Source organism: Notolepis coatsorum (assembly GCF_963971535.1).
Source record: "Notolepis coatsorum genome assembly, chromosome: 17".
NCBI lineage: Eukaryota > Metazoa > Chordata > Actinopteri > Aulopiformes > Paralepididae > Notolepis > Notolepis coatsorum.
The window spans coordinates 60,717,649-60,737,908 of record NC_140181.1 but is presented as its reverse complement, the minus strand read 5'-3'; the positions used below and the strand labels follow the sequence as shown (position 1 = coordinate 60,737,908).

The window sequence follows — 20,260 nt, the reverse complement described above, 5'->3', positions numbered from 1 at the left end:
AACGTCTGAAATGTTCCTTTTGTATATTATCGAGTGATCGAAATACCTTAACACTTTGAATGCCCAGCAGGGGGCGCACATTTAGTGCTTGAATGCCCAGCACCACTTCAATGTTAACGTTAATATCGCCTAATCTATGTTTTAAATTATGTGTCTAATCTGCCCGTCGCATTATCAATGACCCATTTCCAGTCAACATTGTCGAAGCGGATTGTTTTTTTATCGGTTCATTTCCGTTTTATATCATTTTGAAAAGCCCTTGTTTTCACGGAAAAAATAAGAGATTCCATGATAACCGCCCTGTACTGGAATATTCTAGAACGTTGTCATTTTTCGGCCTATTTATGAATCGTTTTCAAATAAACGCTAGATTATCGATAGTATGTGTACGTGTGCACGATGGTGCCGCGCACTGAAAATCGATTCTCTCAGTTCCTGATCGCTTTTACAGTCAAACAGCCATATCACATTATAGGGGGAAAGCTTATATCTCCGTGAAAACGGGTCTGATTATCCTAATACTGGTAAAATAGATTCCTTACCTGAGATCAGATGGTATCCAAATGGATTATTCCAATTCCTGATCGCCATTCTGAAAATCGATCCTTTTATTGATCCACCGCGTATACTGTACAACACATAATCCCCGCTGCTCTGAGGGTCCAGAATGAAGCTGATCGACTCCGGTCACATGCGTGAGAAGTAAAATGTGGAGTCCGGTTTTTTTTTCTCATGCCTTTTCATTGAGTCCAATCCAAAAGGGTGAATTACCATCTGGGAGACGATAGGGGGCGCTTTTTTCACATCTGAGTGCCTGGAGTGGCTGATTTACCAACGGTAGACTCGGTTGATGAAATATGAATTCAGATCGCTCGTTATGGGCATTCAACCCGCGGGGGGTAAACCCGAGAAAACTCGGGTTGGGCATCCAAAGTGTTAATATGAGCGACATGTTATAGTTGTTTTTTTATACAGTTATGAGAATACATGTGATACCATAACAATGACACTTGATATAGTATTGAATTGTGTAAATCACATGTGAGCTGTTCCCAAAACACATTGGAAACGTGAAATGTATGTAGGTGTGCAAGGCACTATGCGGTGCGCCACGAGGGCGCCCACTTTAAATAAAATGTTAACGAAAGTGAGCCGAACAAATGCCATTAAAATGCTGATTAACACAGACCATTCCACTGTGGCTTCTTATATCGACTGTATCTCCCAGGAAGGCCGGAGTATTGGCCGCTGGTTCACGATGAATCATATCAAATTATTACTTTTCACTTTTCACAATTAAACAAGAGAGAGGGTCTGTTTGCCTGTTCCTGCTTGTTGATAACACGTCCTCCTCCGTTGACAAACGGGCGCGAACACCCGAGGAACTTATGATTCAGTGCTGCTCAGCCACGCGTTCCATTTTGATCATCTAGCACCGAATATATTTCTAATTTAATTAGGAAAGGCAATTATAAGATCCTGGCTTCTTTATCACCTCCGATTTGAGAGTGTGTGTGTGTGTGTGTGTGTGTGTGTGTGTGTGTGTGTGTGTGTGTGTGTGTGTGTGTGTGTGTGTGTGTGTGTGTGTGTGTGTGTGTGTGTGTGTGTGTGTGTGTGTGTGTGTGTGTGTGTGTGTGTGTGTGTGTACGCTGTCACAGTGAGCGGCGGCAGCAGCTTTATAATTATGTTTACCTCTGCAGTTGATTTGAACACTTGACTTCCCCGCTCCACGTACTGGCACTGACATGGTTACGGTGAGGGAGAGCGTGGCACAGTGATCATTAGACAGCTTAATTCAGCATTCATGATACGTGTGGCGGTGGAGGCTAAAATAGGAGAGGAAACTATGGCAAAAGGCATACTGTACTTCTCAGTGTTAAATAACTGAGCAGATCAGAGCAGTGAAGTCTGTTTCAAAGATAAGACTTAACCCTTTCACTGCCACACTACAGACGGTTAACAGCCAGTAGTGTGGTAGTGAACGGTTAACCTTCTGTAGTGTGGTAGTGAAAGGTTAACCTTCTGTAGTGTGGTAGTGAACGGTTAACCTTCTGTAGTGTGGTAGTGAAAGGTTAACGTAAGGTTATGTATATAACCAAGTTCTGTGAATGCTAGTGACGCTCAGCGTCATATTGCATATATCTCGCTTCAGCGTATATACACTGAATAATTTCAAAATGTACCTTTACATACCAACATCCGTCTGACTACACCCCCATCTGCTGCCTACATAAGCAGGGGTGGGTCCACACACTCATCTCCTTCCCAACAAATTTCACCACAATGAAAGATCAAGGGCTGCAGTGGCTGGCGCCTAGACGCTGAGCGTCACTAGCATTCACAGAACTTGGTTATATACATAACCTTACGCTCTGTTTCATGCTAGCTTCCGCTCAGCGTCATATTGCATAACAGGAGCTGAGCGGGAGCTAGAAGCTCGACAGATGTACCCCACTGAGGCCCCCCACAACCATCAGAACCGGGGAGGACCGAGCCCCCCGACCCTCCCTAATGGAGGGATACCCTCCCTATTGGAGGATGGGAGGGAGACGGATCCGACCGTGCGAAGAGGAACTCGAGCAACTCAACGCACAGGGTGAGCAGACCGTGGCTTGACCCCACGACTACGCACATGCACAACCCACATGCGCGAAGGAAGACCCAGACCCACTGAAGGGACTGGATCCCCCGGAAAAAGCGGGCCCGGAGAGGCCAATGACGCCAGGCATCAAGACCTCACCAGGCGGTCACTTAGTGACACCGCCCCCCACATTGGTAGCGTATTCAGACAGGGCCCCTCCAAGAGCGGGCCATCCCCCCCACTAGTACGCCGCCTGACACACTGACCCTGCAACACAAGCAGTCAGCATGGCCGTAACTTGAAGCACTCAAAAGGCTAACCATAACGGAAGCAGGCAGCGCACCGGGGAGACGACCCCAGAGGGGTCGATCCCTTAAACCAGGCAGCAGGCTTTAGACCCGAGCCTGGAGCACTGCGGGCGAGACAGGCGCCAAAGGGGTCAACTGAAAACAGCACCCCGGCGGAAGGGGCGTATGCTGGCATTGTTGCGTACCATGACAAAGCCTCCACCAAAAAAAACCCACCCAGAGGGGTCGAGGCAGAAAAGGCTGACACGATTGGCAGACGTCATGAACGTGCAGGGGCACACTCAACCGGGTAACCCGGGAGTTGACTCTGCTCCAACACACCAGGGAATCAACCACCCTCTTGGTACCGCATGCGGTGGTTGTTCCTATAACCCCTCAAGAAAAAAACTCCAAAACACACCTGCGGGTATACACTGGCTATACCGCAGTACAAGTGTTTCAGTTTTCAAAAAGGGTTATTCCAGGCCTACGGGTCGACGAAACATAACTTCGGACCGGGCCCGGCGGGCTCGGGAAGCACACAGGGTTACCAGAGGAGGTCCAAAAGACCACCCCAACAGTCCCCTCTTCGCCATGCGTGAGAGAGGAGCGAAAAGAAAAGAGAACCAGCCCCTTTACGATAGTGCCAGGTACAACGTGTACCCAACAAAAGATCTCCATAACGCCCAACCCTGTGACACCCGGGCCGACCCGGCATTTTTTCCCCCGAAAAAAGCACAAGTCCCTCAGGGTACCAGAACAGCAGATCTGCGTCCCCGGTGGACAATGGGTTAACTGACCTGGACCAGCGTGACCATAACCAGTCCCGTGCCCTAACCACGCCGACATCCCCACTCCAAGAGAGGGGGTAGGTACGCGTGTCGATCTAAAACATGAAAAGAGGGCGCCACCCATTCGTACCGCGACCCAGTGGCCCACCCCAAGGGCGTGAGACCCCTCTACCTATGTTCTGATCTATTCCGTTAACATCCCCCAGATATGAACGAGAATTCGTCGAGACAAACCTAGTAAACTGGAAGAGACTAACTCCATCCCAGTTGCCCTATAAAAATGCCGTTTTAATAACGAGCAACCAAGGCGCACCAGCCCCATGCGTGATTTTCATCAGAAACACCCAGAGCCAGCACTTATGTACGCGTCGAGACCCAAACACATCAATGGATAGTCAAACAAGACACCAGACATTGTTCCTCCAAGTCGCCTGGGAGAACGACAAGGAGCCGTCGTGCTTCATGTTCTTTCCTCTTTTTATTTAAAAAAGAAAGAAACACAGACTGACATGAATCCCACGTGACGCGGCTGAGGGTAAAAAAAATTTCATTTTTACATCCCACCACCCTCGCCACAGGGAGGAGACGGGAATCCCCAGAGAGACTTCCCACGCGAGCTGTATAGATTGAAAAGAAATATTGCAACATTGAGCTATGTAACACTTGGGTTAGGGCTCTCCGAGGAGGATGCACTGAACCAATACACACTCAATAATCGAATTGAATCGAATACACACACAATAGAGCAGAACTCCTTTTTGAAGTTCTACTCACCTTGACAATCTGAGGAGGAGGCTCTGAAACTCTGAGGAGGCTCCCTCACTGGGAAGAAGAGTCCGAACTCACAGAAGGCACTTCTCCCTGAGGAGGAGCTTCGTGAGGAGGAGCTCTGACAACTCCCTGAAACAGATCCATAACATGGACCTGAACAACCCACGGAAGTCTTACCAATAGAGACGCGCTCAGTGACGTACTCTATGGCGGGGGAATTTCCGCGGTGCACACGCCCAATCTTTCAGGGCGTGGGACCAGGAAACTCCCCCCCCCCTTACCCTGTAACGTGCCGAACAGCAACGTGACAGGACCCCTGAAAGACAGGTGGTTTTAACCCCTGACCAATCAGAAAAGGGAAGGAAAGGTTTACCAGTTCACCCCTTTACGACCCCTCACCCCTGATACGATGTAATTACAAAGTAGAGCCATGACCCAGTCATAGCCTGCTACATGAAGCATTAACAGCTTCACATAGCTCATGTGCTAACCTGCTATCTGAGTTTTACCAAGGAAAAAACACAGAACAGAGAGGGCCCTTTTAAGAGCCCCGGTCCAGACTTACACATGTGCTTCTGTGGACCAAACCTAACCCAGTTGTAGATCACAACGACACACACAACCCTTCATCACAACAAAAAATGGCAAAAGTACACTCTTACTACAGAGGAACGCCGTTTTTCATAACGAGAGAAGACACAAGTCCTCGATTATGTAATGGCCACAGACCTTGCTAAGCACACATGATAAGTGACCAAACAACCTTTTCTTTAGGAAAAAATAGTTTCTCAAGCGAAAGCACAACCCCAGCAACTTAAGCTTAGGGTTACATCGTATCCCCACAAACAGTGACACAATATATTGTAAACAACATGTCTGAGAGGAGGGGGGGGAAGCCCCAGGGAAACCGGGGGGTCACCCCTCCTATCTTACCCTTGATACGACCAAGGTGAACAGGCACCCCTGTTAATATGTGAACATGCTGTTCATTGTCATCACAGGCTGAGAAAAAGATTCATTCCTCAATCACATGTCACTAAGCATAGCTTCACAGGTTATTACTAACCCTCTTAGTTGTGAGTTCACCCACGTTACAACGTTACATGAACACACATGTTCTCATAACAACCAACCAGTTCATTTTTACACATGTAAAAAACAACGAGGATTCACTATGGAGATAGAAGCTATACCAGTGACAAGACAATTCACACACAACACGCGTCGTATCCTCAATGTATTGCAGCAACACATGTTTTGGAAACATCGTTATTACAAAACATTCAGAAGGGAAGAAAAGAAGAAGTGTTTAAAGTCCGGTCAGGACTCCTACCTTCACCCTGAGCGCAGGCCGAGAGAACAGCAACACTGGTTAACGGGACACCGAGTTGAACCCAGCATCTCCTGCGTTGGTGACAAGGGTATGTCCGCTACGCCACCCAGCCGCCGTTCTCCATGTTGACGAAGTCCTTGCTGGCACTGGCACCCGGGTGTAGGGTCGACTAACATCCTCTGTCAAAGATGACGTCGTAGTCAGAGTGTTTAAGGCATGTTATAGTCACAGTAACGTTTCAACAGTGTAGCATTAAGCTAACAGCCGTCCGACTGATAGCAACAAGCTAATGTTTACTAGCCTAGTGAACACAACGAGCTAGCGCTGCAGCTAACAGCTGACTGGCTAACACAGTAGGCCACAAACTAGCACGCCAGCTAAGCAGCTATCACCTGAACTGTACACAACGACATAATAAGCCACACTTCAGACAGGCCGCTGTCCAAGTCCCTCCCCATCCTAAGAGGGAAGAGAAAAAGAAATGTCAACACAGTTTTCAACAGTGATTTACCAGACATACAGCGGAGCCGGCACAAATCCCATCCGGGCTGCAGCCGACTTGAGCATGGATCTTCCGATAACGAAGCTCCATGCCCACATTTCCTCGTTAGGGTGTACTTCCACATTCATGTGAAAGATGGGGCCTGCACGGGACAGAGAAGAATCCGCTCGTCCAGAGAATCCCGGGTTTTAACCAGGTCTTGGTCGCGGCCCACTAGGTTGACCATCATGGGCGTCTGACCAAGATCCTCCGTCCGCCGCTTAAGAAGCCGAACAGAGGACCCTAGTCCGGGGTCGGCTTTCGTAAAATTGTCAGCTAACCCCCAAGCGTTAACAGACAACTAGCGCTCGCAAGCAAAACAGTACTTACCCAACACGGAAGCACCCAGTTCTCACAACAGCCGGTGCCTCCCACAGTCCAGCTGTATGACCGGAGGGCCAATACCCATCCAGCCGCAGCAAGGACGACTGCAGTTGGGGAGTATATCAGCGGCGCGAGCCCCTAATACGAAAAAGCCGGTGTAGGTCAGAATGATCATCATCTTCCAGACACTCCAGTGACGAAGACAATATCGCCGTATTTTCTCGAAAATAGTGAGAGAGAAAATAAAGATATAATGTCAACGTATCTCCTTGTTCTTCTGTTTTCCTTTCTCCAGCTAATACTTTCTTATCCTCGCCAAGTGATTGGTATACAGGCACTATCTTGTGGATGAAATTTGAGAAGGAGATGAGTGTGTGGCCCCACCCCTGCTTATGTAGGCAGCAGATGGGGGTGTGGTCAGACGGATGTTGGTATGTAAAGGTACATTTTGAAATTATTCAGTGTATATACACTGAAGCGAGATATATGCAATATGACGCTGAGCAGAAGCTAGCATGAAACAGAACCTTCTGTAGTGTGGTAGTGAAAGGTTAACCTTCTGTAGTGTGGTAGTGAAAGGTTAACCTTCTGTAGTGTGGTAGTGAACGGTTAACCTTCTGTAGTGTGGTAGTGAAAGGTTAACCTTCTGTAGTGTGGTAGTGAAAGGTTAACCTTCTGTAGTGTGGTAGTGAACGGTAACCTTCTATAGTGTGGTAGTGAAAGGTTAACCTTCTGTAGTGTGGTAGTGAAAGGTTAACCTTCTATAGTGTGGTAGTGAAAGTTTAACCTTTTGTAGTGTGGTAGTAAAAGGTTAACTGTCTGTAGTGTGGTAGTGAAAGGGTTAACCTTGGGGAATGACTATGTATATTGTTTATATTGTATATTGTTTATATTGTATATTGTTTAGGGGCTACTGCAACATGAACATTCATCGAGAACACCCTTCCATTTCCAAAGAGCGTCATCAAAGTAATCTCACGAGTCAACGTGGAAATGAACAAGGAATTAAAACGTAAAATACTGATTCAATAACAGACTGACTACCGTTTTCTGGAAGAGGAAATGCTTGTAAGCTAGGACAGGTATAACGCGGTGCTCTCGTCAATTTCGCCATTTGCTTTTTGTATAAGTCGGATTTTGAAGTCATGCTTACCAGTGATGTGTACTAGGGTTGAGTGAGAGTAGCAATGGTGATAGTGGTCGCAATGTTTTGTCATTATGAGTCAGGAAGTGCACATTGAGAGTAACTGCAAAGTGTATCAAGCCGTGACCGTGCAGTAAAACGAGCCCTGACTGCACTGATGGCCTGACTTCCCTTTGGTAGTAAACTCACAAAATCAATGGACACTTGAAAACAAAAACTCAAAATGTTTTAGATATACCTGCCCTATGTTAGAAGCTTTTAATCTTCCAGAAAACGGTGCTCTGCCTGTTATTGTGTATATATATTTTAAGTTTTAATTTTGCTGTACTGTAATTTCACACATTTTCCACATTGAGCTGCCTGGCAGGACTCTGGCTCTCTCCCCAACAGTGTTTAAAGCGTTTTCTGTGTGAATGCGCAGGCATGAGTACAGTGTGGGCTTTTTTCTAACATGTTGTAGTAACAAAATGCATGCCCAAAAAATGGCGGTTGTTCCCCTTTAATTGTAACATGCCATAGCAGTGTCGCTACCAGCTATATAAAGTACTGTACCGCTTCCCCTGAGTATGTCTATTCTTCTCCAATGTACTTCCAAACAATACAACAAAAGAGTATAATAACGTATACTTCTCTTTCTCTGTTGCAATACGAAGAGCGATGTCATAGTTTGCTGTAGTCAATGTCCTCTTGGTTGGGGGGCAGAGTGTGTCTAAATAACATTATCAGCATATTATTGCATAGTGCCTCTTTAAGCCACAACTTGATTATTATTAACTACTTATGTCAGACGGAAAACGTTGTTACCATCTGCAATAAAAATATTTATACATCATCTGTTTTATCTAATAAGATAACATTTTCAGTCTGTTCACCTCATTCCAATCATTTTATGAAAAAAAGAAAAAGGAAAATGATATTGTTAATTATCTTTTTTAAATATCGATACTTGCCATCACTGTATTGATATAATGTCAGCTCGCAAACTCTATATATATTGCTGTATCTATTTTTCCCACCCCTGCTAGTAAAGACGTGTTAGTTCTCTGCTATAATTGACCCCGCCCTCTTTTCTTCAGACCTGTCTCAAACCCTGCCCCTTTTCTTGATCCTCCAATCACAGCACATCATTGTGCACTAAGCCTAAAGCAACCACTACCCTGAACGTCGTGTCATTGTTCTCTCTGGTATCTAAATTGGTAAAAGCATTTTTTTCAAGTCAACATGGAAACAATAGCGAGCTGAAAGGGTTATATGGCAAGAGGAGAAGCCAAGGCTACTGTACAGACCCCTCTGGCAGCCGCTGTACCGCTAGGAGTATAACGAACAAGTATTGCACAATGAGAGCACTGTACGCCTGTGGCAACATTCCCACCGACCTACCTCTGGGATGTCAATAACAGGGGCAACGCTGGAGCCTTTCTGTAGGCTGCAGTGCGCTAGCAAACTGGTCTCCTTCTAAACCAAGACCCGCAGCTTCACACAGGAAGCCTCAATCCAGGCTTAGCCATGTGCTTACAAGTATACCTCCCAAGCCCATCTGAAAGATTGGTATCAGGGCTTAAAAAATTGTAAATGGTACCTTTTCATCCAAAGCGCTTAAAAAAACGTTGTTCCTCACATTCACCCGTTCACTAACACATTCACACACCGTTGGCGGAGGCAACCATGCAAGGTGCCAACCCGCTCATCGAGAGCAATTAGGGGTTAAGTGTATTGCTCAAGGACACTTCAACAAACTGCCCAGGAGGAGCGAGTATCGAACCAGGAACCTTCCGATTACCAGACGACTGCTCTACCTCCTGAGCCAATGTCACCTCGGAGTAGTTATCGATGACTCCACAGTTGTTGTTTTTTTATCCACTTTTTCTCCTAATTTTTCTATTTTTCTCTCATCCCAATTTCGCCTCGCCAATTCTCCCTTCAATTCTCCCCTCCCCTGTCTCGAACGTTTCTAGACTATGCCTCCCACTGGTCGGCTGCAGTGAGGACCAAGCCTTGCATCACCTGTCCCCTCCGGTACACGAGGAGGCAGCTGTCGCATCTTTTCACCTGAACAGCGCAATCTCTCAGTGGCGAGGAGTAACGCGTGGGAGGCTCACGCTGCCCCCGATACTTCCTGATTCTGCTGTACAGGCGCACCAACCGACCTGTAGGAGTCGCTGTCCACAACGTCCAATCCCCACCCACCGGCTTCCCACCCTCTAACACTGCCAATTGTGTTAGTATGAACGACCGGCCAAGCCGGTAGCAACGCAGAGAGCTGGGCTCGATACCAGCATATTCTGCATTAGTGGCGAGCGTCATGCCCACTGCGCCACTCAGTTATGACTATGACTCCACAGTTTTGAAGTATACAGTGTTTCTTTTTATTGGTTTTATTTTTATCTCAGCAGGCATTCGCAACAAGCCATTCCTTGTTTGTCTTAGTGCGGTGTCTGCGATATGCACATTCAGAATTGGACAGTTGCTTCTTGCAGCTTTCTCGAGAACCAATCTTTCAACCTCACAGTTACACACTTACTCGGGTTCTCAGCAATCCACCCACCAAGTGTGAAGTCGATTGAATGAGCGGTTTTCGAAGGACTGACTGACAGAGAGTCCTTCTATTTTAGTTATATGTACTTTGTGTTGCCAAATAAACACAAATTTAGACTTGGCTTTACGCCATTCTATAATCATACAGATAACCCTCTTCTCTGTAGAATTAAATACTCTTAAATTGTTTGCATAATATGCTTTGCTGAACTAAACCAACACTAATTTATTGTTTTTAAGAGCATATGTAGGGTTGCCCCCCCCCCCCCCCCCCCCCCCCCCCACTGTATAGAAAATAGGATGTGCCAAGAATTTTATGAACCGTCCAATCTCAAGTTAAAACATTTAAGAGATATCAAGGGAATCCCACATACTTGAAAACAGCCTTAAAACTCTCAAAAATGTCCCTGATTTTACATCAAAGCAATTATGGAGTGTTTCACAGACCCTTTACTTGCCTTGGATGAGGCATAACCTTACCATCAGCGCTAACTCTGAAGTTCAAAGCTCATAATGCAGCGGTCATTGAAGGGGTGTCTGGACAAAATGTACTGAGATGGAATAAAAGGGCCTGAAGAGGCCTTTAATTTATTCACAAAGAGACGTGTGCTTTTGTCGTAAATGTATCTTCCATTATTTAATCCACAGAACCATCCAATAGAATCTACGGAGATGCAATTTATAGACATGCAGTGGCTTCCAGGAGGACACCTTACCAAGCCTATAAGTTGTTAAAGGGGCACTAGGCAATTCATTTACTCAGTGAATGCCTGAACACAGAATGACACCAGTATGACTACACGGCCAAGCCTATAAAAAATTATTCTATTTAATAATATTATTATATAATTACCCTTAGGAGTCTGAGCTATGAGCTCCTCCTCTTCAGAATTTCCGTTTTTTTGTTGTTACATAATATAAAACTACAGGTTCATACCTTCAAAATAAGCCATCAATTGTAAAATTCAAGCCGATAGTTTTTAATCAATGTCCTATGAAACATTCTGGTACAATCCTTACCAATTTGCAGCAGGAGGATCTAAAGAATTCAGTGAATCAGCTAATGAAAAGAGAACAACACTCCTTCCCATAATGCAATGTTGATTCAATGTCAATGTCAATGTCACTAGACAAATTCACACCTGGAACAAAGGCCCAGCATGGAACAATTAGGGCTGAATGGGGTGTGATCAATACAGGCAGGCCTACAGCGACACACACTTTGATGCCATGTACACACACTATAGACAGAGGTTTAGATATATAATAGAGAGAGACCAACCAGTAAGCCACATCACTGAGAGAGACAGGATACCAGTAAGCCATGTCACTGAGAGAGAGAGAGAGAGAGAGAGATAGAGAGAGAGAGAGAGAGAGAGAGAGAGAGAGAGAGAGAGAGAGAGAGAGAGAGAGAGAGAGAGAGAGAGAGAGAGAGAGAGAGAGAGAGAGAGAGAGAGAGAAAGAGAGAAAGAGAGAAGGAGACCAGTAAGCCATGTCACTGAGAGAGAGAGAGAGAGAGAGAGAGAGAGAGAGAGAGAGAGAGAGAGAGAGAGAGAGAGAGAGAGAGAGAGAGAGAGAGAGAGAGAGAGAGAGAGAGAGAGAGAGAGAGAGAGAAGAGACCAATAAGCCATGTCAGTCACTGAGAGAGAGAGAGACAAGAGACCAATAAGCCATGTCAGTCACTGAGAGAGAGAGAGACAAGAGATCAATAAGCCATGTCACTGAGAGAGAGACAGGAGACCAGTAAGCCACATCACTGAGAGAGACAAGAGACCAATAAGCCATGTCACTGAGAGAGAGAGAGACAGGAGACCAGTAAGCCATGTCACTGAGAGAGAGATAGAGAGACAGGAGACCAGTAAGCCATGTCAGTCACTGAGTGAGAGAGAGAGAGACAAGAGATCAATAAGCCATGTCACTGAGAGAGAGAGAGAGAGAGAGAGACAAGAGATCAATAAGCCATGTCACTGAGAGAGAGACAGGAGACCAGTAAGCCACATCACTGAGAGAGACAAGAGACCAATAAGCCATGTCACTGAGAGAGAGAAAGAGAGAGAGAGATAGACAGGAGACCAGTAAGCCATGTCACTGAGAGAGAGATAGAGAGACAGGAGACCAGTAAACCATGTCAGTCACTGAGAGAGAGAGACCGATAAGCCACGTCACTGAGAGAGAGACAGGAGACCAGTAAGCCATGTCACTGAGAGAGAGAGAGACAAGAGACCAGTAAGCCATGTCAGTCCCTTTGTTCTCCGCCCACAGGTGCAAAAAGGCCCTTGGACTCTAGCCATCATTGGAGATTGGCCAAGTTATCTCACTTCGAATTCTAATGTTTTTCCCTTTGGCTGTTTTGTTTACCGGTTAAAGTGGTGTTTGTTCATTCTGTATTGACAGCGCTCAGCGGGTGACATCATGATTCGGAATATTCAGCTGCGGCATGCTGGGAAATATACATGTGCGGTCCAGACCAAGGTGGACAGTGTGTCCATCGCCACCGATGTGATCGTCAGAGGTATGGATGTCAGCCTTTCACCCTCCCACTGAATGACTCAGGGCTGGGAGATATACAGTACAGCGCCGTGTTTGTCTGTCATGAATACTGTCATACTGTCATGAATCCATGCAACGGCATAAACATAAGACTTGCACATTGTAGCAGCATCATGAATAATTTGCTATGGAAATTGGATGGCAATAGATAGACCATTTAAATTAAGTAGCACAATGACAGCTGTGTGCAAAGTCATGAAAATAGCATATACCATCAAATATCGTCCAATCATCATATCATCAAAAATAAGAAAAATATCATACTGTATCTCCCAGGCCTGATTCCTAATGAGTACATTTAACTGTGTTTCTAACATGGATTGAAAGCTTACATTAACAAGTGTGATAACATGAAAGAATATTATACCTTAGTATCAGTTCATTAATTAATCTTATTACATGGCGTTTTAACATTCGCCAAAATGCTTGATTGTGATTGGTCAATAGCGCTCCGTTGCCCCTAGCAGCGGTAAATTATTTCTCGATAATTCACCGCTGCTATGGGCAACGCGCAATAATGACCGCTGTTAGGGGAAAGATAGCCTCGCAGCCGGACTCTTGCAGCGTTATACCATGCACAGCCTGCGGAGCACGGCTGTGCAGCTCCTGTCCGAGGCAGGTCTCGACAGTACACCATGCATTTGATCTCGTCTTGACGATGGTGTAAAATGAATTATATTGTTGGTAAGTTAGCCCTGTAATAAGCGGGATAATGTATACGTTGACACTGCGAGATTCAAACCTAGACTCAGCTTTACCATATGCACAGCTGCACTGCATCAGGTGTAATCAAGCCCATTGTGATATTTCCTCCAACGCCAGAGGAGCAACAGAACAACCGCGTCTGCATTTGATCTCGTCTTGTCGATGGTGTAAAATGAATTACGTATATTGTTAGTAAGTTAGCCCTGTAATAAGCGGGATAATGTATAGCTATACTCGGTCATTGTCGCAAAATAATTGACCTTCACTGCGTTTAGAACACCTCGGCTGCGCCTCGGTGTTCCAGAACGCAGTGTCGGTCAATTATTTTGCGACAATGACCGAGTATAGCTATACATTGACTTTGATCTGGTAAATTTTCACACAATTATCGTCGAAGATAAGATAAAATAAGATCTTCCTTTATTAATCCTTTATTAATGTTCACACTATTACCACGTTAAGTTAAGATAAAATAAAATGTTCCTTTATTAACTCATTCAGCACCAGCAATGCCACGCTTTAAAAGATAGGAGTGCGTCACCTTGTTTGTAGAGCTATAACTATATTCTATATTATAGCTATGGATACAATACTATGGCCCATTTGACATCAAATATTTATCGTTCAATATGTGAAAAAGAATAAATTTTTTCATCCATACGTTCCTGTGTTATACCGTGGTGAATATACAGTAAGTATGGTTTTAGAGTGGTCTGGGGTAATTCCCGAAATGCTGAGTTATAGCCTTATACGTGATACGTACTATAAGCGTTGCCGTTTCTTGCCTGGACACGCTACTATTCCAAAATCAAATCTATATAATAGGTATTATGTTAATGGCCTATGGCGATCACTCAACCCAATGGCCCGAAAGTACTCTTGTCGATCTGCAAGACACAATACATTCTCCAGAATAGATTATGTTTTCGCATCCCCTAGACTATTTGATAACTATGACGTGGAAATGGTACCCAAATCAGATCACTGTTATTTACTCCTAAAAGGATCATTTGGTATACTGTCATCCCGAGCCCCAAGATGGAGATTTAACTCGCTGAAAAACAAGGAATTCAATACACAATTCAAAAAAGCTCTTGTTGAATTCCTGCTGGAGAATGCGCAATCGGTACAGGACCCCAGAATATTATGGATGTCGGTAAAGGGATTTATCAAGGATTTCACCGGGGTCTTTTCCTCCAAAATACGCAAGAAACGTTGTTCAAAACTGGCAGAGCTGGAAATGCTTTACTCTACGTTATTTTCCTCTTTACAATACAACTACTCGGTTCGATTGGAATCTCAAATTAATGTGTTAAAAAAAGAGATTAATGCCATTTTAAAACAACAATCTGAAGTTCAAATACGTAGCACAAGACAACAGTATTACTTTCATGGTTCTAAACCAAGTCACCTACTAGCTATGCAGATACGAGCCAACGCAAAATTTGCAGACATCCCTACTATTAAGGCACAACAAGGACTTGTTACAGACCCTAAAAAAATCAACGAGGCATTCAAAAAGTTTTACTCCAACTTGTACAAATCAGAAATGGCCTTCGATCAAAACAAAATGGACGTATATCTTAATCAAATTAACCTTGCTAAACTATCAGAGGATGACGCTAAACAGTTAGAAACACCCATCACACTAGATGAACTTAGGGAGGCTATATCTGAAATGCAAAGTGGTAAGGCTCCTGGAAGGGACGGTATCCCACCAGAAATGTACCTCTCATGCTGGGATGTAATTGGACCCCTATTACTTAATATGATTTTATACTCAATCAAGGAGGGGAATTTCCATAAGATCGACAATATTGCACTCATAACAGTCCTCCTTAAAAAAGACAAAGACCCCACCGATTGCGGTAGTTATAGACCCTTGAGCCTCCTCGGAACCGATATCAAGCTGTATTCCAAGGTATTAGCCATCAGACTTCAAAAGCATATGACGTCTTTAGTTCATCCTGATCAGACTGGCTTCATAAGAGGCCGCTTGATCACGGATAATATAAGACGGTTATTACATGTGCTAGATGCCAGCAAGGATGACACCCCACCTATAGCGATGCTGTCCCTGGATGTGATGAAAGCCTTTGATAGGTTGGAATGGTCTTATTTATGGGCAGTACTAGAAAGGATGGGGTTAGGAAAAGGATTCATTGATATGATAAAAGTATTATACAAAGACCCATCGGCCATGATTACAACAGGTATAATCACCTCCAAAATCGTTCCGGTATCGCGCTCTTCCAGACAGGGTTGCCCTCTTAGTCCCGGACTATTCGCTTTATCATTAGAGCCTTTAGCACAATATATAAGACAATCCCAATCCATAGAACCAATCGCAATTAAGGGCACACAACATCATATTAGTTTATATGCGAACAACGTAATATTGTTCATGCAAAACCCTACCACCTCAATGCCTCATCTTCTCAAGTTGATTGATGACTTTGGCAATCTATCGGGATTTAGGATAAATTGGCCAAAGTCGGCCTTCCTACCACTTAATGCCCCTGCAAAGAATATACTCCTTCCAGAAAAAATACCAATGGTAAAACACTTCAGATGTTTAGGAGTTGAGGTATTCCCTACTATAAGCCAAACGGTGAAGTACAATTACACAAAATTCCAAGATAAGATCAAATACGACTTTGACAGGTGGTCCAAACTTAAAAACTCAGTACAGGCACGAGTATCAATAGTTAAGATGGATGTTTTACCTAGAATCAACTTCATTAGCTCAATGTTACCGTTACCCCCTCCTGATGGTTACTGGAAAAAATTACACTCCACCGCATATACATTTATTTGGAATAACAAACCTCCACGAATAAAAAGATCCACTGCACAGAGAAACAAAGCCGACTTTTAGCATTTCCAGACTTTTACCACTATTTTAAAGCGTACTCTTTAAGACCACTGATAACCTGGTTTGACTCCCAAGCATCTGTATCCTGGAGAAACTTAGAAGAAAATATAGTAGCACCACATAGACTGCAGGACATAGTATACACCATATTATCAATTAAGCAATGCGAATTGAAATTTGGCCCCCTTATTACACATGTGATCCGGATATGGCGTGAAACACACAAAAAATATTCTAACCAACATAAATGGCATAGCCATACTCCCCTATTCAATAACAATGCACTCCTTATTGGAAAACGACCTATCAGATACCCCAAATGGGAAAAGCAGGGCATACACACATTGGGAGATGTTTTCAACAAACGGGGTTTTTGTAGCTATCAAGATATACATAACAAATTTAACCTCACCAGTTCCACATATTATTTTTACGCACAGTTATTGGATTGTTTGAAGGCTCATGGAGTCCCATTAAGGATACCAATTGAGCACCACAGATATCACAAATTCTTCTATGAAAGAGAGACATCGAGAGGCTTCGTATCTGATTTTTATCATCACTTACTAACGTCTTCGTATGGAATCCTTCCCCTAGACTCAGTCTGGAGGAGGGATATACCAGACTTGGAAATAGATTTTGATTGGCAAGAAGTCTGGGCAAACGTTCGAATTGCGTCACACAACCCGGACCATCAACAAATTAATCTTAATTATATTCATAGGACATACCTGACTCCTATAAGATTGAACAGAATGGGACTTAAACAAGATTCTCTATGTTCCTTATGTACAAAATGGGATGAGGGTACATTTATGCACATGTATTGGGATTGCCCACCGGTTAAGATATTCTGGGAAGAAGTGACCCAGCAATTATCAGAATTCTTATTTCTGAACATACCTGTACATCCCTCTGTATTGCTGTTGAATGATGTTTTTCAGTTTGCAGCCCCTATACAGCTAAAGAGACTAGTTTTATCCGGTCTCACAGCTGCTAAAAAGCTGATAGCATCACGATGGATTCAACCGGATAAAATGTGCCGGAAGGTATGGGTTCTTACCTATCTCGATGTGATTTATCTAGAGATATCTACAGCAAGAATTTTAGGTGTCAGTGAAACCAACATTGCAATCTGGTTAGAAGTGGTGGAGAGAATAAAAGCTAGCATATGAATTGTAGTGCCTGGTTAGAAGCGAATGAAAATGGATGGATTATCCAAGTGGGGGTCCGGGGGGGGGGAGAGCGAGCAAGAGCATATGTATGTATTGTATTAGATAGCAAGTATTAGGTATATATCTCGTAAACTACATTTATATTGATTCAAATGGTGATTTACATTGGATGTTTACTGTTAATGCTTGTGTGTCTAATTTTATGTTATGTTTTAAAAGATAATACAAAAATAAAATACAAAAAAATTAAATAGGTATTATGTTTCATCATGAATGCATGAAAGGGGGGGGGTCAGGGAGCTCCAGTAGCTCACCACGTACCGCGAGTGCTATTTCAGCGCCGTGGACAACCGTGCTCGTCACGGATCTGGGGCTGAGCGCGTTCGAATCCCGGACGGCAGCCGTGCCTTTCCCAGAGTGTCTTCCCCCCCATCTGAACCCTTTCAGCCTGCTTCTGTCGGTCAAACTTGACCAAGTATGAATGCGATGAAAAAGCGATAAACGCTAAAAAGAACCAGCTGACTGGTCAAAGTTTTCTGAATATTTGATTGCAAGTAACGGCATTTGTATTGAACACTAAAAACGCTTATCAGCCCGATCGGTATAAAAGCATTGCACGATCAAGCTAAAATTGACCTCAGTCCTTACCTGTGATCGGGAGTATTCCAAAAATAATATTCCAATTGTTTGATCGCCATCTGGTACATCCGATGTCCATTTGGTCCACGAGATAACCCACTACAACATATGGATCGGGGATATTTGACGATCAAATAACGAGTATACTCGTTGTTGCAGTTCAAGCGATGGCGCCCAATAACGAGTATAATCGTTGTTGGCGGGGAATGTTTGAATGTAGAAACAAAATAGACAGGCATAAAATGTGCATAAAATTGGCATAATTATTATTTTTTGGCTGTGGTTGGGATTGGGAACCTTCAATAAACCAGTAGTAGATGATCATAATGTTCTTGGGGGCACATAGTTGACAAGAGAATTAGTAATGTAGCTTGGTCCTGTTCCATTTAGTGCTTTGTATATAAATCGATTCTAAATGTTACCGGAAGCCAGTGCAAAGTACAGTGTAGCTAACACTGGACTGATGTGATCTCTCCAGTGATGCCAGTAACTAGTTACTCTAATCTGATTACTTTTTTCAGTAAATAGTCATCTAACTTGTTACTTTTTACAAGCCAGAAATCTGATTACAGTTACTTTTCCAAGTGGCTGTGCGTTACTATTTAGTTACTATCTCATAATGCTGATGATAAGAGAGCCAGGGGTACAGTCAGCTAGACCGGAGATGGGATGTGCGCTCACGCATGCATGCACACAGCCACACACACATGAGAATAACAAACTATAATACCATGTTTTATATTACACAACGGTTTTACAATTAAATTTTTTATTAAAATTATATTATATACATTTTCTATTTTATTTCGTTTGGGAACCACTGTCCTAGAGTGCCTGAGCAGTGGACAGCTGTGACCTTATATGGCCTGATGGCTGATGACGTCTCATGATGACCTGTCTGAGCAGCCAATCATGATTTATGACATTATGCACTTTCAATAAAGCATTATTTAAAAATGATTTTTATTTTTTTTTTATTGTCATTCTTATGTTGTGGCAGCAGCAGGGGGGGGGCGACGACGACTTCGTAAAAGTATCAAGTAATCAGTAAAGTAACTAGATTACTTTTTAAAGGAGTAATCAGTAATCAGTAATCAGATCATTTTTACAAGTAATCTGTGGCATCACTGGATCTCTCCTCTTGGTTCTAGTTAACACATTGACGACCGGCCCTAGCCATCTAATATGTGGCTGGAGGACCACGCTTTGTAAATAAACCGATGTACTTTTGGATAGCTATATACTTTATAGTATTGCTATCTGTCCATTCTCATTGTCACTTGAGTACATAAACCGTGCTTAAAGAATGGCTTAAAGAAAATAAAAATCCATCGGTTGGTTGTCATTTTATAGCGTCGTGAATATAAGCTTTATCGCAGTTTTCATCTCGTATTTTTTCTGGAAAGCTATTTATAGAGCTAAAGGCTAGTCACGTTATATCGAACGGCATTTCTGTTGTATATATACGAATGAAATAAAACAAACTGCTTAGCATCCGGACTATTACAGAGCATCTATGGATGAAATGGGGGTGGCGGGGGACGCCGATTAGTATTATTGATTAGCAATACAGTGTGCGTTCAAGTAGCCACATTCACTGATCGATCGCTTGCGTTTTACAATAATGTCTGATCCGGCTGTAATTTGGGTTAATAATGTCTTACCGTCAGCCCATGTGATAGCCGGCAGCATTTCCCCATTATTCATCGGCATCTGGTAGATCGATATGTCCATTGGCTGATCATAAATCCCATTATTCCAGGCTGAAATCTGCGCTTTGAAACGTGATCAACGGTGGAGGATGTTCGCTTGGGATCCAGGCTCATATGAAACGCCCATAGACAGTAAAAAAAGAATTATCCACTCACCCACAATGATACTGCAGTGGAGCGATGGCGCCCCTAAGAGGATCTGGCCGGTATTGCATGTCGCCGATTTAAAGGAGGAGGGTAAATCTGCAGAGTCGATCGGGGATCTTGATCCGTTTATTAATATGGAATAAAACAATA

The 20,260-nt window shown here is 43.7% G+C and overlaps 1 protein-coding gene across 1 annotated transcript in view; it reads left to right on the top strand.

Moving 5' to 3' along the window:
- The window catches only part of LOC311244596 (contactin-4-like), a gene marked incomplete at both ends in the record, with an annotated part of 367,297 nt that overhangs the window by 297,636 nt on the left and 49,401 nt on the right, over positions 1-20,260 (top strand). The window contains one exon of the mRNA XM_084334191.1: positions 12,702-12,819. Coding sequence (XP_084190317.1) covers positions 12,702-12,819 — 118 coding nt within the window. The remainder of the gene's footprint in view (positions 1-12,701; positions 12,820-20,260) is intronic.